This window comes from Notamacropus eugenii, chromosome 7 (assembly GCF_028372415.1).
Source record: "Notamacropus eugenii isolate mMacEug1 chromosome 7, mMacEug1.pri_v2, whole genome shotgun sequence".
Lineage (NCBI taxonomy): Eukaryota > Metazoa > Chordata > Mammalia > Diprotodontia > Macropodidae > Notamacropus > Notamacropus eugenii.
Window position 1 is genome coordinate 165,681,483 of NC_092878.1, and position 22,871 is coordinate 165,704,353.

The 22,871-nt window shown below is 41.6% G+C and overlaps 1 protein-coding gene and 1 long non-coding RNA gene across 7 annotated transcripts in view; one reads left to right on the forward strand and one right to left on the reverse strand.

Moving 5' to 3' along the window:
• Positions 1–7,905, reverse strand: LOC140514906 (uncharacterized). Of its 6 annotated transcripts, none has more exons than XM_072625393.1 (6): positions 7,769–7,905; positions 6,438–6,602; positions 5,871–5,962; positions 3,570–3,696; positions 2,083–2,178; positions 1–1,609 (listed from the first exon to the last, which is right to left on the reverse strand). In XM_072625393.1, exons 2-6 carry the CDS (start codon positions 6,484–6,486, stop codon positions 111–113), a joined length of 1,863 nt encoding a protein of 620 aa, XP_072481494.1. In that variant the 5' UTR covers positions 6,487–6,602; positions 7,769–7,905; the 3' UTR covers positions 1–110. The 6 variants fall into 6 exon arrangements, with proteins under 6 accessions (XP_072481494.1, XP_072481499.1, XP_072481496.1 ...); XM_072625398.1 differs by having other exon boundaries at positions 5,871–5,930; positions 7,769–7,881; XM_072625395.1 differs by having other exon boundaries at positions 7,689–7,825.
• Positions 5,177–22,871, forward strand: part of LOC140514907 (uncharacterized) — a 26,980-nt gene continuing 9,285 nt past the window's right edge. Inside the window, exons 1-2 of the long non-coding RNA XR_011970771.1 lie at positions 5,177–5,277; positions 7,075–7,251. This is a non-coding gene — a long non-coding RNA (uncharacterized lncRNA). The remainder of the gene's footprint in view (positions 5,278–7,074; positions 7,252–22,871) is intronic.

Sequence of the window (22,871 nt, forward strand, 5' to 3'; positions counted from 1 at the left end):
TTTAGGTACCAAAATTTATTAGCTATCCCCCAATCAACAGACATCAACTTTGGCAGAATGGTGAAAAAATTGGCTCAGAAAGTTTGAATTTCTTATGAGCTCTCTGGTGTTTAATAAGATTTCCCTTCCCCGGTCTGAATTTTCCAATGACAAATGAGGTTTGTCCTCTCACCAAAAGCTTTGCCTCTATCATTACCTTGTAAAGGCTTCACTTCAGTGTGTGTTCTCTGATGTCTAAGAAGGTGTCTCTTCTGGCTGAAGCCTTTTCCACATTTACTACATTCAAAGGGTTTCTCTCCAGTATGAGTTCTCTGATGATAAATGAGGTGTCCCCTCTGACTGAAGGCTTTCCTACATTCTTTACATTCAAAGGGTTTCACTCCAGTATGACTTCTTTGATGAGTAATAAGGTCTCTCCTTTCACTGAAGGCTTTCCCACATTCATTACATGCAAAAAGTTTCACTCCACTGTGACTTCTCTGATGGGTAATAAGATGTCCTCTTCGACTGAAGCCTTTCCCACATTCATTACATGTAAAAGGTTTCTCTGCAGTATGAATTCTTTGGTGGGTAATTAGGCTTGCCCTTTCACTGAATGCTTTCTCACACTGATTACATGCAAAGGGTCTCTCTCCAGTATGAGTTCTCAGATGAGTAATAAGGATAGCTCTCCAGCTGAAGCCTTTCCCACATTCCCTACATTCAAAGGGTTTCTCTCCAGTATGAATTCTTTGATGATAAATGAGGTGTCCTCTCTGGCTAAAGGCTTTTTGACAATCATTGCATTCAAAGGGTTTGACTCCAGTATGAGTTCTTTGATGTCTAATAAGGTTTGCCCGCCGGCTGAAGGCTTTCTCACATTCAGTACATTTAAAGGGTTTCTCTCTAGTATGAGTTCTCTGATGATAAATGAGTTGTCCTCTCTGACTGAAGGCTTTCCTATATTCATTACATTGAAAGGATTTCACTCCAACATAAGTTCTCTTATGCTTAGTCACGCTTCCCCTGTGGCTCAAGATTTTTCCATATTTATTACATGGGTCTTGTTTCTTGCCGGCATGAAATGTCTGTTGTCCAACAAGATCTGATCTTCTGGGAGAGGCTTCTCCACATTCGTTGTGTTCTTGCAGCTTTTCTCCACCATGTGTTCTACAAAATTTAGTTAGGTCTGAGTGGGAACTAAAAGGTTTCTTCCTTTGTTTATACTTAGAAAGGTTTTTCCCTAAGGGGAGTATATTACACGGAATTAGATCTGAAAAATCCCTGAAGCTCTTTCCAAATGTCACATATTTATGGATATTTTCCCCTATAGTTTCTTTCAATAGTGCATCAAAGACTGATCCTAAATGAAAATGCCTCCCAAATGCATTACACTGAGGCACACTCCCTTTCTTAAAATTTGTTCGGTGAGTGATTGTTACTTGTCTGGACAGTCTCTCCCAGCTTATCTTTCCTTCCTCTGAACTGACGTCATGTCTTCCAGCTTCTCTCTTTTTGGATAGCCAGGGACTATTCTTTGTCAGTCTTTTCTTGGATGACACTCCCATATAAGTGTCTTGTATCAGACTTGAGTTGAAGGTGTCAAACCAGATCTTCTCACTAAAGGAATCTGAAAGAAATTTTTAATGTCACTATCTCCTGTTGATTATGATATGAAAAAAGGTCCTAATTTGCAACTAATTCTAGCTTCTGTCTCATCCATGATAGACTCTGTGTGTGTCTCAGTCCTCTCCCCCCTCTCTCTCATACACACACACAGAGCTTTGTTAGAGTTCTCTACACTTAAAAAAATATGGAAAGTGAAGTAAATGGACATTTTAACTCATGATCTTTATTTTACAGGTGTCTGAATATTTGCTTTTATTGATGATTATTAAATTTCAAATGTTTGTTTAAAAATCCAACCAAAAAATAAAAAGCACACCTTATTTCCTGAGAAAAGAATGTTCTGGAGTACAAGATGAAGCTCACATGAAAGAGGGAGTCTAGGTCTTCCCCACAGGCCTTGGGGCTTGTCCAACAGTGATGAGACGCATCCCCCTACATGCTCAATCAGGGTGTTAGGTGCCATGATGCACTCACCTAGACAAGAGCTGTGTGGGTTTTCTTCTCCTGGTTTCCATGATGCATTTCCTCTCTCCAAAAGGGAAAATACATCCAATTTAGAAACAGGAATTCCTAGAAGTACGAAGAGAAGTGGGAAGGTGCTGGGGTACAAAGCTATTTAAGAATGCAACTCTATTCATGGAAAGTATAAAAGATCTCTGAAGAACAGACTGTTTTGTATTCCAAGGGAGAATGGATTAAAGAGTTCATTTAGAGTCAGAAAGAAAGGTGGTTCATTCAACCTACTCTGTGCCAAGAAGGTAAGACCCTTTCTATGCATCTCAGCTGAAATCCAGTTATCTCAATCAGACCATCGACAGGCATTTATTAAGGACTAATTATATCTAGGTACTGTGACTAACCAATGCCCCCAAGGCATTCTTCCATTCTATCAAAGGAAACATGTATGCACAGAAGTCAATACAAACTTTGAAGAATAGAAAGAAAGATTTCAGGAGAGAGTCAGCAGCAGCTGTAGAGATCAGGGAAGGTCTCATTTAGGAGGTGACATGAGCTGAGTTCTACAAAAGCATGGAGAAAGGAGGCACAATGTCCTAAGTGAGGTAAGGCAACAAGGCCTGTAAGTCAGACAACCAAGAGGTGGCTTGGAGGGCTGGGTCCAGAGTTGGGAAGACTTGAGTTCAAATTCAGCTTCAGATACTTACTCTGAGTGACCTTAGGTAAGTGACTTAACCTCTCTCATTCTAACTTTACACATGAGGAAACTGAGGCTAACAATAGTACTTACCTTGCCCATGTTTTTGTGAAAATTCAATATGGTAACACAGGTAGAGAAAGCCCATTGTGAAACTTAGAGCTATGGAATGCTAGCTGTTACTGTCATTATCGTTACTATGGTAATGGCATGATGGTGAGTAATGTGTAGCAGACATGGAAAGGTATATTTTATCCTAGAGGCAACAGGGAGCCACTAGAGATTCTTGAGCAGGGAACTATGATTAGATCTGAAAAATCTTCCCTTGGACTGTGTGTGTGTGTGTGTGTGTGTGTGTGTGTGTGTGTGTGTGTGTGTGTGTGTGTTTTCATTTTATCAATCATTTATTTGGTACTTACTGCAGGCTATAAGAATTGCCTGGGGAGATACCACGTTTAGCTAAGATAGTTCCTTTTTGTCTCATGGGGATTCCAGTCTAGGGAGAGTGAAATCCATGCAAAGGAGTTTCAGGCCAAGAGCCTGGAGACATCTTTGAGGGAGAGAGAAGGGACAGAGGGAAAGCCTGCCTGCAGCAAGCTGTCTCCCAACAATCCTGGGTCTTTAGCCAGAGTCTTTGTTAACAAGTTGCAGACAGCATGGAAGCCAAGGGATTTACATCACTTGGGACTGGGATTCTCCCCGCATCCTGAGCTCTTAAATAGCCCTGCTGAGCCATCCCAACCTCAGTTAAGCTCTTTGGCGTCCTCAAAGCCAGAGGTTCTGAGTCCAAGGCCAGAGCCCTGCCTACCTAGTGAGACGAAGCTCTCATAGTTCTCCAGCATCACATGCCAGTACAGGTCCTTCTGAGGTGGATGAAGATGCCTCCATTCCTCCTGGGTGAAATACATGGCAACATCCCTGAACGATGCCAATTCCTGAAACAAACACATACATGCTTAGCAGGGACCACTGAGCCAAACATTTCTTGGTGATGCACTCATCATGTACTTTCTCTTACACTAGACTACATAGCAAGCTGACAGCATTAATTCTCTCCACAAATGAACCCTAAGAAAATCACAAACTTTACCCAGTACTGATAGTCATGCTCCCCCTTCTGATAGCCAACTATGTTCAAAGCAATCACCCTCCAGTATCAACACATGTGTTCTGACATGGACATCCACAATCACACTTCTAACCAGTTATATTAGGGATATCATCCTCCATTAGGGATCAACACACCACTCACAGATTTAATCAGGAAGCAGTAATCCACAAAAGGTATGTCATGCTAGGAGTTCTCCCCATTTTCTGACCACTAAAGGTAAGTAGCTGTTTGCCATGGGTCACTACTTTGCACAGCTAGGTTGTGATCCCATTCTTAAAGTTCACACTGCACATTTCCATTAGGTTAGAAACAATCATTATATTTCACATAATTATAACCTCAAATAGTGTGAATCCAAACCCACTTCATGATAGTCATTGTTTTCTAAGTTCTGAGGGAGAGATATTTCCTCTAGTCCTTCAGTTGGACCTGTGACCATTCTGATGAGGGGACTCTTTCTAATAGTGAAAATGGCAGCCCAGCTTAGCCTCTGTGAGTCTTGCCTCAATCTTCCCAGAAAAGCAAACCAAACCAACAAAGAAACGTTGGGGGTGAGGGGAGGAAAGTGGAGGGATGGGGGCAGCCACCAACTCCTGGGGTTATTGGGGCTCCTCAGAAGAGGGAATGAACAACTAGAGGCTGTGCATCTAATCTTAGCCCTCATCCTCCCTAAAAGACCTGTCAACCTTTTCCATGGTATTCCATCTATCTACAAGTATTCATTGGTAACATAGTACAGTTTATTTATACCCATAATATGTCTTTCCATCGTCCTCTCATTGACTAGCAATTTCAGATTTTCAGAGACGGCAGTATTCTTTGATTCAAACATTACAAAAAAAGGGGTGGGGTAAGAAGATGTTCTTTTGCTGGTATAACTGTCAAAAGAGAAAACTGACAATGCTGGAGGGGCTGGGGACAAACAGGCGCATGCATTCACTCTTGGTGGAGATGTGAGCTGGAAGAGATAAAAGAAAGAGGGAAAAGGCCTATATTTTGAAAAATATTTATAACCGTTCCTTTCATAGTGGTCAAAAATAAGAAACTAGAGGGAAAATCCCCTACTGGGGAACAGCTAAATAAATGATGATGTATGAATGTAGTGGCCTATTATTGTGCCATGAAAAACAAAGAAATGGGCAGTTTAAGGGGAACCTGGGAAGACTTGGGACTTGATAAAGGATGAAGTGAGCAGGCCCATGATTTATAGAATGATCACACTGTCATAGAGGAAAACAACGGAGAGATTTTAGAACACTGACCAATAAAATGATAAATCATAAGTCTGGAAGGCTGAAGATGACACATATTACTCACCCCCTGCCACAGAGATGATGAACTTCAAATACAAAAAGCAACATGGATTTTCAGGAATGGCCAACGTGAAGAGTTTTTTGCTATGGAGGTTTGTAATGAAGGCTGTGTTTTTTATTTTCTCCCCTCTTCCCCCCACTTAATAGTATTTTTTTTTCCACTTACAAGTAAAGATAGTTTTCAACATTCACTTCTAGTTTTTCCCCCTTCCTTTTCCTCCTCCATCCCCAAGATAGCAAGCAGTTTGATACAGGCTATACATGTACAATCATATTAAACACATTTCCACATTCCACCCCCCAAACCAGGAATGCTCTCCCTCCTCTTCTCTGCCTCAAGTCTTCCTCCAAGCCTTCGTGATGATCGTGCCTCCAGCAAGAAGGCTTTCCCAGTCCCCCTTAAGGCCAGGGTCTTCTCTTCGACAGCATTTCCAATTTACCCTGCATGTATCTTGTACATACAGGGTTGTTTGCATGTTGTCTCCTCTAGTAGACTGTGAGCTTCTGGTGGGCAGGGACTGTCTTGTACCTTTCTCTGTATACCCAATACTTGGCACAGTGCCTGGTATACAGCAAATACAAAATAATTGCTCTGAAACTAACTGATCACTGAAGGGAAGGGAGGGAAATGATGCAAGCACTGAGAAATGCTGTGGCACAAAGTGATACATGGATGAGAACTTACCTGAGCCCTGGCCATGAGGAACCCACCAGTTGTTCCCTCCTCTTCTTCTATACTCTTGTTCTGGGGAAGGGGAGAGTCTTGAAGAAGCTTATCTGGACAAGAACAAAGAAGTCCTGGGGGATGGACCCTGAGCAAGGCCTCACATGTGCCCTGGAAACCCTCCCTTCCCAGCCCTTGTGTGCTCTGTCCTGCATCCCAGGTCCCCTGTCCCTCAGCTCCGTGACCTTCCTCCTGAGCTGCCCCTTGCTGCTGAAGGAGGGCATGAAACGATGCCTTCCCAAAGTACGTAGAGAACTGTTTCTCCTTCATCACGTCCCCATCACACATGACCAGTCCTTTCCCTTGGCAACTGCACTTTCTAAGTGCTTACTGACTGACTGCCTGGAAGGACCAATGAACCTATGTCAGGCAACGGTGGGTATTGAGTGATCCAAAGAAGAGGAAACTGGGGCAGCTGGTCTTTTCATCCTTCCCTTCCCTCCTGGGCCATCCCCTCACAACCCTCCTCTTGGGCGCCTCTTTTCTTGTCTTATACACTAGGCAGGTCCCCCCTTCAGTAAGGCTCACGTCTCTCCCCAGAGGTGAAGGCCAAGTCTCTCAAGGTCACTCCCTCCATGCTTGCTGACCACTGTGACTTCACACCAATCCACTTGACCCCACCAGATGGTCAAGACTTGCTGCATCCCCAGAAACTCCAGGATTGGCTTCTTTCTATCAGGCAGTTCCCTGAAGCTGTGGTGAAAGAACAGTGAGGTGGGGCCTTGTGGGCTCCCAAGCAGTACAACTGGACCTGGGACCTGCACTGTGGGGCTCAGATCCTTGTCCCCAGCTGGGACATCTACCTCTGGCATTCCAGGCTGGACCTTGTTGGACTCTGTTAAGAGCTAGTGATGCCCAAGAAGGAGTGGGGGCAGCAGGAGGGGCCCAGAACTCAGCCACACATTGTTACTTAGGGAACACCAAGATAGCCACAAGCCTCAGCCGTACAAGAAACCAGAAAGGCCCCACGTGCCACCCAAGGTGGGGAGGAGTGAGAGTCAGGGCGAGGGCGTGTAACCTACTGTGGGACTCAGCGCCAATCAGAAGCTCGGTCACTCAGTGCTCTCAAAGTGTTATTTACTGTCCCAACGAGAACTAGTATTCATGGAGCATTTTAAAGCTGGCAAAGCTACACACTGGTCACCTAATCTGTTCCTCACAACAGCCCTTCAAAGTAGCTACTGTCATGAGCCCGCTGTACAGAGGAAGAGCCGGAGCGGACAGAGGCTACACAGCCATCTAAGGCAGGATTCGAACACAGGGCTTCGCGGTTCTAGACCAGAGCCAGCTGCCAAACGGTACGATCTTCCACCGAGGGGCTCCAGCCTCGAGCCAGGCAAAGGTAAGGCTACACACCCCTTTCTACTCTGCTCCTGCTTCGGGAGGTGGGGGCAGAACTGGAGAACACTGCGCCAATCACACGTGCAGGGGTCAGTGGGGAGGAGGGAGAACACCCCAGGGGGTCCTACACGTGCTGCACCCGCGCCTCCCCCTCACTCGGAATGTCTCAGCTTTCAGAGTGGGAGGAGTCTCCCGGGGCGCATGCGCAGTCGCTTCTCCCCGCCCTCCCTTCTTCCAGGGCTGAGAAGGGAGGGGGAAGGAAGTGGGGAGGGGCAAGCTGAGCAACACCCGTAAATCTCGCCGATTGGGGGACGGTGTGGTAGGGCGGAAAAACATGCGCATTCATACAACTTAGAAGTCGGGAATGGGACAAAATGCGCATGCGCATTCATGGATTGCAGCGCTTGGCTATGGGGAAAGGCGCGCATGCGCACTCACTCATTCCCTCTTTTCCCTCCCTCGTCGCAAGGCCTCAATAGCTCGGAGCCTCCACAGGACCCTAGACCTGGATGTCTGACCTTTGGGGTGCGACGGCTACATGGCATTCCTTTGTCCCGCGGAACTATACCCACAATGCATCAGGCTCGACGGCCCGCCGAACGGATGGCCTACAGCGGCCATCCTGGCTCCAACGCGGGATCTCTGGAGGCATTTCGGGAAATGGAGTCTTCGCAGGGGAGGGTTCCCGGCCTCCAGGTGCGCCCACGTGAAGCGTGGACTACATCTCCCAGAAGGCATTGAGGCCTACTGTTCCTCATTGGAGCGTGTGCGCCTGCGCTCCGGCCCTGAGGGGGGATCCTGCCTCCTGTTCTTAGCCTTGGTCCCGTGACTGTGGAATGGTCTGTGGTCAAAGGGCCGCGGCCCTCCTCGGGCCTTGTCTCTCCACAGGCCGCCGCCCCAGGGGCAGGATTGGAGCGAGGGGAAGGCGAGCCGCAGGGGGGCTCGTGGTGCCCGTGGGGCCCCAGTCACCGCCCCAGCTAACCTAGCTAATGGCTAATTCTCTGCGCTCCTAGGTCCTGGGATGTCGGGCGTCGCTGCCTCTCCTCACGGCTCTCTCCTTCCTGATCGAAAGTGCCTTTATTTAGGTCATTGAGTGTTCCCCTCCCCCTCCAATCTTCCCACCCTGCGTCCCAGGAAGGCCCGTGACCGGATGTTACGTCACGAGCAGGAGCCGCTTCCTGCAGCAGAAGCAGTGGGAACCTTGAGGAAGCGGAGCCCTTGGCCTTGGGGCCCTGGCGGCGGAGGAGAGGAGACTGCGGCCCGCGTCTGCGGAGAGTTCCGGGGAAGGCTGGGCCGGCCTGGCGCCTGAGCTTCGTCCGGACCCGAGTTCTTGAAGGGTTACGGGAGCCGGAAGCGATGGTGGTTCGGGCCGTGTTCTGTCAGAGTGGGGCAACTTGAGTTGTCTCCGTGGTTTGGGCCGGCCGGACCCCAAAGCGGGCCCCAAAGCGGGGTACCGACACCTGCCGCCCTCCCGTCAGCCCAGCACCGCGACCCGAGGGCCTCCCCGCGCCCTGGTCCCCTCCCCCGCCTCCTCTCCCGTGGGGACTCCAGGTTTTAGAGCTCCGCGTGGGCAGCAACAACCAGGAGCCGAAGCCTGCTGTGGGCCGCAACAAGCCGTGGACCACGCCGCGTGGACGGAGGGCGCTTCAAGGCTGCGAGATGCCCCTGCAGGGCCAGAGAGCCGAGGACAGAGTGGGCACAGGATGGGCGTCGTCCCCGTGAGAGGCCTTGCCGCACTCCGCTGAGTCTGCGGGAGGGCACGTGGCGTCCAGCGGGGCCACATCTGGGTTGGGGAATCGTGGATTGCTGAGACTTGTGGTGATCCGGCCCCCAAGGAAACCGCTGATAGGGAAAGGAGCTAGAAAGCCAGGGATTGGTCATTTCAGTCTTTTGTTTTCCTGTTAAATTTCCCTAAGATTTCACGAAGAAGAAAACTTAAAAACATTGAGCATAAATAGCTAAGCCAGGAAGAATGGTAACAGGAAAAGGAAATATGCCTTACAGATCTAGTAAAAGATGTCAGGCGTCTGTGAATAAATACTGCAAAACAAAAGAAAATGATTTAACACAGGATCCTGTTGAATTTGAGGAGGACGTGGAACTGTAACACACCATTCCTGAGAGGTACCAAAGAGAGAAGTATGAGAGTGGAATTTACGTCCAGCATGTCAAAAATAATGAGTGGAATAGAAAAGCTTGAATCTACAGTGATAAGACTCACCAAAGAAAGGAGAGAGAACAAATTGGGAATGTAAATACACAGGAGGGTAGATTAATCTAAAAGATAAGAAAAACCCCCAGTAACATTAAAAGAAAATGTGCTAACTATTCAAACAAAATATACTGATCTTGAAGATAGGATGCAGAAACAACCTAAGGATAATAGTTCTCCCAGAAGAACATGACAGGACAAAAAACTTTAACACCATGATGGAAGAAATAATAAAAATAACATGTCCAGTTCTTCTGAATATAGAAAATGAAATTCCAATGGAAAGAATTCACAGAACAACTCCAGAAAAAATGCCCAAAGCCACAAACTCTAAGATACGTATGAGTGGCTAACTTTTAACAATTCAATTCAGAAACAAGAAGTTCTGCAAACCATCAGGAGAAAGATTTTTCAAATACAAGGGAAAGGATATTTGAATAATGCAAGACTTCTATATATATTAGACAACACAAGGGAAAAAAAATTGTATGATGTATTCCAAAGATCAGCAAAGCTCAAGATACAGTTCAGGTAACCTACCCTACAAAGCTGAGCTTAATTATACATAAGAAGATAGTTAACAATAAAGAACAGTTTGAGTATCAGTCTCTCCAGTTCTGGTTTCCTTTCTAAAAATGTTTCAAACATGCCAAAAAAGCAAATTCAGAAGTGTATGAATGAAGCAGATAAGGATAGCAAATTCAACAGACAGCAGAGAGATGAGTAAGAGACTTCTTTCTAAATGTACATGAGGAGATGGGTGAAAGTGAAAATCTGGTAGTGATAAGAGTGAAAAGGCAGACAAGGGAGTATTATAAACAGAACTTGGTGACACCCTGCCTACAGGTGAGTCAGTGTTGTTTTGGTAGGATGATGTTACAAGCACATGTACATGAAAGAAGGAGAGGGGAGAAGGTAGATTGATAAGACTTTGTGATGTGCCAAGATCAAACCAAAGGCTATTAAGGGAAAGTTACCTCTGTGGTGTCAAAAAGAGTAGAGCCTATGGGGGAGTGGGTGAGGAGGAGGGGGAGGGAAACATTGAAAAGGTGAAGAAAGTAAGGAAAATTTACTTTGGAGGTGAGAAAGGGTTCCACTGAAGAATGTTTTTCTATGGATAAGGGGAGATGAAGACCATATACAGGATGAGGGCTCAGGATTTGGTGCCTGAAAAATCTGCTTATCCTGAAATGGGGGAGTTGGAACCTGTGAGGGCACCTGGAGGAATAGAAGAGGTTGGACATAGGGAGGAAATTTCCTGACAAATGTAGAAAAAAAAGATCAGTAAGAGAAGGTATAGATCAGTGTGAGAGGGGAAGGTACTTTACCATGGGGCAGTGTTTTCTCCAACATGAGGTAATTGGCACTATTCTGGCAGTGAGGCAAAATACAAAAGAGAATTCATGGGGCAAGGCCTACAAGGCAGAAGCAAAAAAACACCTAGAGGGCCTAGAATGAAAGCCTTGGAAGCTTTGATTGCATGAAGAATACAGAGAAAAAAGAAAGTGACTAGCTAATTATAGAGGTCATGAATTAGAGAATGGGAATCTAGAGTAAACAGAGAAAATGGATACTGAAGAGAATGAGAGAAATTCTTTTGGGAAAGGGGTCCTAGTGGAAATGAAATAAAAACTAATAAACAAGACTAATTGAAGGGGAGGAGAGAAAGGGAGAATCTATTTGAGAGGAAGAAAGAGGGGTAAATGCAGGAGAGAAAAAGAAATTGATAAGGAAAACCTTAAAGGGAAATGGGTAACAAATGAGAAAAGGGGATCAGGAGTAAGGAGAAGAGAGCTTGTGTGAACAAGGTCACCTACAAAGAAAGATTAAAGTATAGTAACTGAAGGAACATAATACTATGTTTACAGCAGGAAAAAAAAATTTTAGAGACAGATGGAGGTAAATGTAAACTTAATTCATAACTTTAAATGTCAGTAGGTTAAGCAATCCAAGAAAGCAAGAATGACAGATTAGATAAGAAAACAAAACCCTACAATCTGATACTTACAAGAAACATTTTTAAAAAATGACATACACAAATTAAACTGGGGAGATGGAAAAATTATTATGTGTTAAGTAAATCCAAAATAGCAGGAGTTGCCATTATGCTATCTGACAAAACAAAAATAAACATTAAAAAAAATAAAAAGGGATTAGCCAGGAAACAATATTATGCTGAAAGGAACCATAAACACTGAATCAATATTAGAAATAAACTTATTCAATTCAAATGCTTTAGCATCCTAAGAATGAAATATTCATCTTTTTTCTTGGTTGTAATTCTAGCTCTGGGGCAGTTAGGTAGTGCAGTGAGTAGAGCACCAGTGCAGGAGTCAGGAGGACCTGAGTTCAAATCTCACCTCAGACACTTGACACTCACTAGCTGTGTGACCTTGGGCAAGTCACTTAACCTCAATTGCCTCATCCTGGGTCATCTCCAGTCATCCTGATGAATATCTGGTCACTAGATTCAGATGGCTGTGGAGGACAAGTGAGGCTGGTGACCTGTACAGCCTTCCCTCACTCAAAACAAAGTCAAGTGTAAGTTATGTCATTATTTCTCTGATGGCATGGTCTTCTTCGGCAATGAAGGTTGAATGCACACACACACACACACACACACACACACACACACACACACACACACACACACACACACGCAATTCTAGCTCTAGAATATTATATTCCAAGTCCTCTGCTCTTTCAGTGTGGTAGCTCCTAAATCTTGTTTACTCCTGACTATGGTTCCACAAGATTTGAATCCTTTCTTTCTGACTACTTGAAGTATTTCCTCCTTGACATGGGAGCTGCGGAATTTGGCTCTGATATTCCTGGAAGTTTTTCATTTTGGAATCTCTCTCAGGAGGTGATCAGTGAGTTCTTTCACTTTCTACTTTCCTTTCTGGTTGTGTGATACCGTGGGTAATTTTTCCTTTACATTTTCTTGAAATGTGATATCTAGGTTCTTTTTTCTTTTATCTTGGCTTTTAGGTGATTGAATTATTTTTAAATGATCTCTCCTCAATCTGTTTTCCAGGTCAGTAGTTTTTCCTGTAAGATATTTCACATTTTTTTTCATTCTTTTGACTTCATTTTATTGTTTCTTTTCCCTCAAAATTTATTAATTTATTTATAGTTTTTAATTTTCAACAATCACTTTCATAAGTTTTAAATTTTCTTCCCCTCTGTCTTCTCTCCCTCCCCAAGATGGCATGTAATTTTATATGGGCTCTATGCATATATTCTTATTAAACATTTTCACATTAGTCATGTTGCATAGAAGAATTACAATGAATGGGAGAAACATGTTTTATTGTTTCTTGATGTCTTATGAAGTCAGTAGCTTTTTCACTTTCCCAATTCTAATTCGTAAAGAATTATTTTCATCAGTGAACTTTTGTACGTCTTTTATCATTTGATCAATTCTGTTTTTTAAGGAATTATTTTCTCAGTTATTTTTGGAGCCTTTTAAAAAAAACAAACTTAGTTGTCTTTTCATAATTTTCTTGTGCTCCTCTGATTTTTAACCCATTTTTTCCTCTACCTCTTACTTGATTTTTAAAATACTTTTTTATCCTCTTTAAGAAAAACCAAACAACTCTTTAGGTATTCTAGGAATTCTTGTTAGGTTTATATCTAATCTGCATTTTTATCTGAGGCTTTGCTTGTAGATGATTCCCGGTTATTGTCTGCTGCGTTTGTGGCTTGAGCTTCTTATTTCTTAACTTTGGATTTTATGAATGATACTCTCCGTACTATTATTTAATATCGTTCTGGAAATTATCGCAACAGCAATAAAACAAGAGAAGGTAATTAAAGGAATAAAGACAGGGAAAGAGGAGATAAAACTGTTCCTGTTTGTTGATGATAGGATAATTTGCGGATTCCCTAGGATTTCCAAAGTAAAGATATTAACTGAGACAAGAATAGCTTCAGCAAAGCTGTAGGCTACAAAATAAATCCTCAAATGATCCGCATTTCTATATAATAATAAAACAGAAGAAACAGTAATAAAAAGGGGACAACTAAAAAATGCATGAGATATCTGAGGGATCAGTTTCTCAAAGTACAGGAAAGATTCAAGTACATTCAATTACAAAGATCTCCTTAAAGAAATAAGAAACGTATGGGGGAATAGTTAGTAAGGGGAAGCTAGGTGGCGCCATAGTGCACGGAATGCCAGGCATGGCATCAGGAAGACTCATCTTAGCACATACTTAACACTTCATGGAAGTGGGAGGTCCACTAGTGTTACACATAAACATATTTTAGGACTTTTTCAATGTATTGATCAGTTGTATTCATTTTTTTCCTTTCTAAAATTTTTTTTGTTTGTCTTACAGGATGACTCTAGGAGGGGGAGGGATATAAGGATAATAATTATTAAATTATATAAGAAACAGAATATAACTTCCTGAGTTCAAATCTGACCTCAGACTGTTACTAGTTATATGACCCTGAATAAGTCACTTAACCTTATTTACCTCAGTTTCCTCATCTGTGAAATGAGCTGGAGAAGGAAATGGCAAACAGCTCTAGTATCTTTGCCAAGAAAACCCCAAATGGGATCCCAAAGAGTCAGATATGACTGAAACAACTCAACAACAACAACATTCAGTGCTTATGGCTTAACTTTGCCAATATAATAAAAATGACAGTGCCACCAAAATTAATTTAGTGTTAATGCTAGACCAATCATATTACCAAGGAGATATGTTGCAGAAAAGACAAAACATCTAGAAAAATAAGGGAAATGATGAACACTGTACACAGTAACAACAATATTATTTTAAGAATAACTTGGAGTGACTAAGTCATTTTGACTATTATGAAGACCCAAATTTACATAAAGGACGTATGAAGAAAGAAACTGTCTGCCTCTAGAGAAAGAACTGATAAATAGAAGAATATAGAGAATGATATTACATATGTAGACCTATTTGTGTCTAATGTTAGTAGTCTCTGTGGGGGAAGAGGGAAGGAGAGGGAAGAAAAAATATTCACACGATCATTTTGTTGTCTATTTGGGAGGAACAACAAGTTGTGCATAGTAGATTTACAGTTTCATGTACAGTCATCTCTTTTGTTGTACTGTGTTATGGAAATGCTTGTTTTGTTCCATAAATTAAAACAAATAGTGAAAAGAAGAAAAAGGCAATAGCATTTCCAGACCTCAAACTATATTATAAAGCGACAGTCATCAAAGTCATCTGGCATTGGTTAAACAATGGAGAGATAGCTCAGTGACAAAGTGGAAAACATAAATTACCAAAGAAAAAACTCCCTATGCGATAGAAAAAAAATTGCTGGGAAAATTGGAAATCAATTGGAATTGGAACTGGAAACAAAGTAGATGCCCATTGATTAAGGAATGGCTAAACTGTAGTACCTGAATGTCATGGAATATTACTGTGTGTAATGTGATATGTGTAAGGAATGCAGAGAAGCCTAGAAAGATCTATATGAACTGATGCAGCATGAAATAAGCAAATGAGCAGAGATCTGGCTTGGATCAGAGATATGGGTAGGAGATGTATTCATAACCAAACAAGAATAAGAGTGATTTAGTAAGAGCCACACCATGCAAGGGCTGTATCTGATAAACTTAGCCCTTCATAGCAATGCAAGGACCTAAACCATCTCCAAAGGACTCATGATGCAAAATACCTTTCATGTCCAGAGAAAGAACTATAGAATCAGAATGCAGAATGAAGCATACTATTTTTTCTTTTGTTACGTTTTGTTTTGGTTTTTCTCATGGTTTCTCCCATTCACTTTAATTCTTCCATGCAACATGACTAACGTTAAAAATGTGTTTAATAAGAATGTATGTGTAGAACCCATATGAGATTGCATGCTGTCTTGGGGAAGGAGGGAGGGGGAGAAAATTTAAAACTTATGGAAGTGATTATGGAAAACTGAAAACAAATAATTATAAAAAAAGAACAAAGGTTATTGCAAAAGATAAAATAGGTTAACTATGTTTACTTGAACTAAAAAAGCTTCTGCACAGACCACATTAATACATCTAGGATAAGTAGAGAAATGATTGAATAGGGAAAAATCTTTATCAAACTTCTCTAATAAGGCTTTGGTATCCAAGCTACATAAAAAATGAATAAATATCTATGTGTGCAACTAACAGTCATTCCCCAGTAGATAAATGGTCAAAGGATATGAACAAATACTTCTCAAGAGTAAAACTGCAAAGTATTCACAACCACATGCAAGAACGCTCCAAATCACTAATAACAAGAGAGATCCAAATCAAAACAACTCACATCCTGCAAATTGGCAAAAATGACAAAAATGACAACAGTCAGTGTTGGAGGAGTTGTGGAAAGATAGACACACCGATATGTTGTTGGTAGAACTCTGAAATGATATAGCCATTTTGGAAAGCAACTTGGAATTATGCAAATAAAATGATGAAGTGTCTATACCCTTTGAACTAGAGACTCCATTGCTGGCTTATACCCCAAGGAAGTCATTGATAGGGAAAGATGTTCCCATACACTCTAAAATATTTATAGCAGCACTTTTTGTGAGACTTAAGAACTGGAAACAAAGTAGATGCCCATTGATTAAGGAATGGCTAAACTGTGGTACCTGAATGTCATGGAATATTACTGTGTGTAATGTGATATGTGTAATGAATACAGAGAAGCCTAGAAAGATCCATATGAACTGATGCAGCATGAAATAAGCAAAGCCAAGAAAATTACATATGCAGTTAGCTATGATGTTTTAATCAAAACAATAATGAAATAACAAACAAACAAAAGTAAATGTGTATCCAAATGAAGAGATATGAGAAGATACTTCTTAGCCCTTCATGGAAGTGGGAGATCCACAAGTGTTACACATTGAACGTATTTTAGGACTTTTTCAATGTATTGATCAGTTGTGTCCATGTTTTTTCCTTTCTAAAAGGTTTTATTTTTCTTATGTGGTGGCTCTGTGAGAGGGGAAGGGATGTAAGGATAACTGTGGTGCTATAAGAAGCAGAAAATATTAACAAACTTTAAAAATTGGGAATGGCTGTAAAATTGTAGCGTGAACTGAGTGCTAAATTGAATAACGTTACTTGACTTATTTTTGTTTAATTTATTTTTTTTCTACTAAGGATGATCTTTAGACTGGGCAGGGCAGAACAAAAATAATTAACAAGGCCACCATAAGTGAGTGGATAAGAGAATCTGTCCTTGCTGAATTTAATTCACCTGACCCAGATGAACTACAATACAGTCTATACAAAGAATTAGCTCATATGATTAATCACTAAGCAACTATTAGTAATCACTGTAAAATCAAGTTGAATTGGAGACATTCTGGAGATCTAGGGTAGGGTTTATCTGATTTTCAGAATTAATGAGCAAGTTATTGACCAATGAGCTTGACTTGAGTTCCTTGTAAAATTCTACTATGGTATTAAGAGAATGATCTTCTGAGTATTTAGAAAGGAAAGTGTTTATCACCAAAGTGAATGTAGTAGACTACATCCTCCCTGTGAGTCATTGGTGTGCTATAGCAGAAGCCATAGTTCCTGTGATCTTTTGACTTTTTTTGAGGAATAGCAGACAGATTGTGGGGGATGCTGACCTGGCTGATTTCACTCTGGTCCAGATATATTCAAGCACTGTTTAAGTGGACAAGCTTACAGGAAATTGGATCACATATTACACAGTATGGAGATAAATAACCAGCTACCTGATAATATTAAAAGTGCAGTGTAAAACCTAGAGAAACAAACATGGCATCTGTTCATTACAATCCTAAAATACATCTCAAGGAGACATCATAGAACATTATACATAAAATAATTGACACAATTGCTTCTCATGGTATTCTTCAAAGCTCAGTCTGAGTACTAATTATTTCTTTTAAATGTTCGATGTGTATGTCCCTGCTCCATCTGACAGAATCCTGTGTTACCAGCTTTTTCATCAGGCTAGTGTAGGTAAGATTAATCTTTAATTGATTTTAAAAAGTTTTCTTTATTCTTTTGAACATAAACACAAAAGGAAAAAATTTCCATTTACACAGCACACTAAGAGGAGAGGATTCAATATGAAACCACAAATCTCCATTTCACACAGTTCACTTTAAAAAAAAAAGCTACTATGGAATAAATATTCCACATTGTTTTCAAAGCTAGCCTGCTTTTCTATGCTTCCTTCTGAGTTTTCTTCTGTTCTTTGCTGTGTACTTTTAGTTTTTTTATTACTTATTTAATTTATATATTTAGATATATATTTATATATTTTATTATTTTTATTTATTCTCTCTCCCTCCCCACCTTGAACTAGAGAAGGCCTCCACTAGACACACACACACACACACACACACACACACACACACACACAGTATAGTACTCCAAATAACTTATTCAGTTGTTCTTCAAACAATGCTGTTATTGTATATAATATTCTTGTGCTTCTGCTTGTCATTATTTCCTGCAAGTCTTTCCATGTGTTTCTAACTAATCTTTAATTTTGATAACAAAATCTCATTAGCTGCATCCCATCCTCCTAGGGTTCTCACTGTCAGTTCATTGCAGTCTCCCCTGTAGCCTCCCTGATCCAGACACTCATGTCTGGTATTTCTCATTCTCATCAGCCTTGGGTGATTGGAAGGGAGAGTATTTATTTGCAAAGGATATGGTAATATCTAGAATAATGGTGGTACTGTTCTTATTGTCTAAGACTAAGTCTCATTGGAGTATCTCTCCCCATCCTGGAACTGTTGAATTTATCTGAGTCTATGTTTTCTGGCACTTTGATAGCTTTAACAAGTCTATTTAAAATAGCATCATGCTGTCAGGTAACAACCTCAATTAGTTGAAGATCACAGGGGCAGAGGACATGTAGGAGCATTTCACTTGATGCCCCTCATGGATGACAGCCTATGTCTTCAGAGCCAAATCCTTTGGCTGCATTCAATGGGTAGCAGTTCAGTCTGGCTCTGTGAATGAATTGGCAGTCTGGGAACTGGGTGAAGGATTCTTCCCTCCTAAAGAAATTTGAGGCTATAGCCATCAAGGTAATGGAATGTATTATACCCTGATTGAGTTTGCAGACCAGCTGTCATTTAAAATGATGTCTATGTACACATTTCAAATTCTTCTCTACTCTTTCTAAGGTTGTTGAACTGTCATTCAGCTGTAGGGCCAAGACACCATTATTTAGTCTCCACTCAGTTGAGACCTAATTGAGCTGACAGCTGTCAGGAGGTTACCTATAGCTGGGACAAGATGTTAGATATGACTGCCCTTTTATTTCCAAATTCTCCTCTCATAAAGCCATGTAAATAAATAGACAGGTTTTCTGATCAAGTGTCATATTTGATTCTGTTTCTCAATGTATCACTAAGTGAATGGTGGGACAGTTGGCCCACACTGGTTGATTCCAGAAGCTTCGTTCCATGAGCCACCTGGCCCTAATGCCAACCCTAACCTTCCTATTCTATCTTCTGCTACAATTAGTGGTAGCAGATCCATGCCTTTATATCCCAGGAAAGATAGAAGGGGTCAATACTGGCTGTTGGAGAAGAGATATAGCTCTCTGTTGTCATCTTTTTAAATTGTTCTGTTCAAGAGTTTGAAGGAATTCTTGGGGACCAAACTGTTCTCAAAGTGGAATGAAATGTGGGGTAGGATGAAAGCTTTACTGCCTCTGTTTTCTTCCAAGTAGCTAATTAAGATTTATCCATGAGGTGTCAGTTTGGTATCATATCCTTGGAAGAATTTGTGGTATGGAGCCTCATGTGGCTTCCAAGGTAAGAACAGGTGCTTTCCTCAGACTTTTCAGAGATCCTTTGATTTTGTATTGAAATTGCATAGGAAGTATCTTCTGGCCATCAATTAACAAAGATGCACATTTGACACTGTTACAGTGTAGTCCTGCCCATTTGTGTGATGACAGCTGCAATGAGCAGACATCTTTTTGCACAGCATCTTGGGTGAAGCCAAATAGAAAAGGAAAATGTTTGGGGAGACCCAGCTTAAAGTGCTCATCACATTCAGCCCATTGACACATAAAACAATATGCCTGGTGCAGGGAGCCAGAGGTGCCGCCACTATGGTTGAGTAGTCTATTTAATTTGTTGTTGTTCAATTGTGTCTGACTCTTTGTGAGCCCATTTGGGGCTTTCTTGGCAAAGACACTGGAGTGGTTTGCTGTTGGGGTCCCCTAGACCATTTATGGGAACCCCTAACCCCGACCCAAGGCTCTTGTCCAGCAAGAGGCCTTGATCTCATGAGTAATGAGATGGGGCGGGGGACAAAGGTGGTGAAGACTCCATTTATTTCAGCTAATTCACATGCATATATAGTCTTAATTATGTGAAACATTCCTAAGCCTTACATTGAACCTATCACCTATCACCTTTCACATTGAACCTATCACCTATCACCTTTCCTTATATGGGTGTCTTCTCCACTGGACATCCAGAGCAGGACAAAGAACTGCCACGTTGCAAACAAAGACGAGACCCTTCCTCCTGAAATCCATCTAGTTCCACCCCTACTGACAAGCCCCTAGGTTATCTAGGCAGGCTCTCAGTGTGGCATCCTGAAATGGATAGGGGTCGGCTCTAACTCGTCCCATTACAGTTTGCCATTTCCTTTTCCAGTCCATTTTACAGATGAGGAACTGAGGCAAACAGAGTTAAGTGACTTGCTTTGGGTCACAAAGCTAGTAAGTGTCTGAGGCCAGATCTGAACTCATGGAAGATGAGTCTTCCTGCTTCCCAGCCCAGGGTTCTATCTACTGCACCACCTGCTGCCTGAGTCTGCTTACACTAAGGATATTCTTTTTCTCATTGTACAAATCATACCCTAGTCCTGTCCTTGTTAGGACACGTGTTACTGGGTCCAGTGTTCAGTTAAAAGTTATGGGACTAAGAGGGCACTTCCACCTCACCTCTGCCTGGAGGTTATTGCTTGGAGGCCATGTCTAGCACCCTGGTAGAGTCTGTCTATCATGTTAACCCCTTCTTCCTGCAAGCTCACCCATTTTAGTGCCAGGCATATTGTTTTATGTGTCACTGGGCCGAATGTGATGGACACTTTAAGCTGGGTCTCCCCCAACATTTTCCTTTTCTATTTGGCTTCACCCAAGATGCTGTGCAAAAAGATGTCTGCTCATTGCAGCTGTCATCACACAAAAAGCCCTTTCAATTCCTGTTTATGCATCCATTCCTCATACTCACATCAACGAGTCTTTTAGACAGGACAGAGGCATGCATCTTACCTATGGGAAACAGGTCTCCAGTTCAAAGACAGATTCCTATTATCTTTCTTCTAAAAGAAAAAAGTTGGAGATGACTGCTACTCAAGGACATAATTATATTTCTATGATATACTTAAAACAGAGTTTATAAAACATCCCTCTGGATTGATCTTCAGATCCAGTATTTAATGCCCCCTAGTCCCAGAGCTGTGTTCTCATATCACTTTAATTGACCCCATATCTCAGCAGGAGTAAATGGATTGTCAGATGGGTCTGGAGTCAGCAGGACTGCCATGATCACATACTAAAGTATGTATAGCTGTAGAAGGGGTGGCACTGAGTCAGAAATCCTTGGGCTTGAAGGAAGACAGGGCCAGATAAGGGAGGGTAGAAGGTGGTGGGGACTTGTTTTCTGACTTGTAAAATATCTGTGGGATTGGAGAGGTTTTCCCCCCTTTTTCTTTCTCTTTCTGGATTGCACTGTTTAATTGCACAGGCTGTTTTAAATCCCAAAGAGGATCATGACATCAGGAAGGTGATGTCATGACTTGCAAATGATTTGGATTTAAGTTAGGGAGAGCTGTGCAAAGTCACCAGCCTCATTTTCTCCTCCAGAGCTATTCAGTGGCCAGATACAGACCAGGAGGACTGGAGGTGACCCAGATGCAGTTATGGGCTACATCAAGGCAGTTTTAAATAACAAAATGGAGAAAGCACTTCCCTAAAGCCAAACTCACATTAAACACATTTACACAGTAAACTCTTATTTACTCTTTTTTAATTTTACTCTTATTTAACTTTATAAAAGTTTTCTTGTAATGTTCACATTACCCATCTGTATATAAAGAAAAGCAAACCCCTGCAACTGCTATGGAGCTGGTTTATTTGGGAGGCCTCATTGGTTACTTCCCTATAAGTATGGAGGTGATTAGCTCTATCTGCTTTTTACAATTGGATTGTTTCCTCTGCATGGTTTAAATGATTAGATTCAACATCAACTCATCTACAATTATATTTAAAATCTCTCTGCACCTTTTGTTCAAGTTTGATAAGATGGTCAGGAAATTCAGTCTACTTTTACAATTGTTAATAGTTTTAATGTACTCATTCTGAAATTTGGCTAATTGTGGATTGATGGAATTACTAGTTGGTGCTTTATAATTTGAAGTATTGCTATTTCCATTTTAAATGCTTCATTTCGGATTGTTTCAGTTTCAGCTATGATGTAATCACTCATGTCTATTTTTGGTCCTAAAACATCAACTTTCTTGGTAGCCTTGTCTGTGCACTTCCCTTTGTTACACAGTTTTACCTGTTCTGATATCAGCTCACTAGTTTCTGGTTGTTGACTTTCCCAGGTGATCTGTGACTTTTCTTTTTTTCTTATCTTGAGTCCTTTGGAATTGTCTTGGATCATTGTACTGCTGAGAATACCCAAGTTATTCACAGTTGGTCCTCACACATTATTATTGTTACTGTGTCCAGGGTTCTCTTGGTTCTGCTAGTTTTACTTTGCAACAGTTCACGTAAGTCTTCCCAGTTTTTCTGTCTGCTCATCATTTTTACAGCTCAATAGTATTCTATCATGATTATACACCACAACTTGTTCAGCCATTCCCTTATTCATGGACATCCCTTCAATTTTCAATTCTTTGCCACCTTAAAAAGGGCTGCTATAAATATTTTGTGCATCCTTTTACCTTTTCTTTGATCTCTTTGGGATATAGATCAAGGAGTGGTCCTGCCAGGTCAGAGTACGTACAGTTTGATTGCTCTTTGGACATAGTTCCAAATTGTTCTCCGGAAGGATTAGACTACTCCATGACTCTGCCAACAAGGGCATTAATGTACCTGTGACTTTTCTTGAGTAGGTAAAGAGAGAGATAAGAGTTTTCCCTCTTATCACTGAGGGGGAGCATATGAGATCTTTTAACTAAACTTGGCTTGTTGGTAGGTTTTGGTATGTTTGAAATCACAGACTGTTTTGCAGGTTGTAAATAGGAACGTGTTTCTATTTCCTTCATGCTTTCTGCATTCCTTAATAGGCAGAACACTACCTGATATCTGCTGTATGAAAGACCAACCTGTGACCATGGCATTTTCTTAAATGTTTGGATAAATCTACATGCTTTTTATAAAATTTTGAAATTGAATGCAAATTTGGCACTCAAAAATCTA

Bases quoted from the DNA above. Each gene is read 5' to 3' on its own strand.
- LOC140514906 (XM_072625392.1), bottom strand. From the start codon at position 6,197: ATGTGTGATGGGGACGTGATGAAGGAGAAACAGTTCTCTACGTACTTT. The intron at 3,697-5,870 runs GTAAGTTCTCAT...TGTTTGTTTCAG, and splicing joins TCCTCATGGCCAGGGCTCAG to GAATTGGCATCGTTCAGGGA. The intron at 2,179-3,569 runs GTAGGCAGGGCT...TCGTACTTCTAG, and splicing joins TGAGAGCTTCGTCTCACTAG to GAATTCCTGTTTCTAAATTG.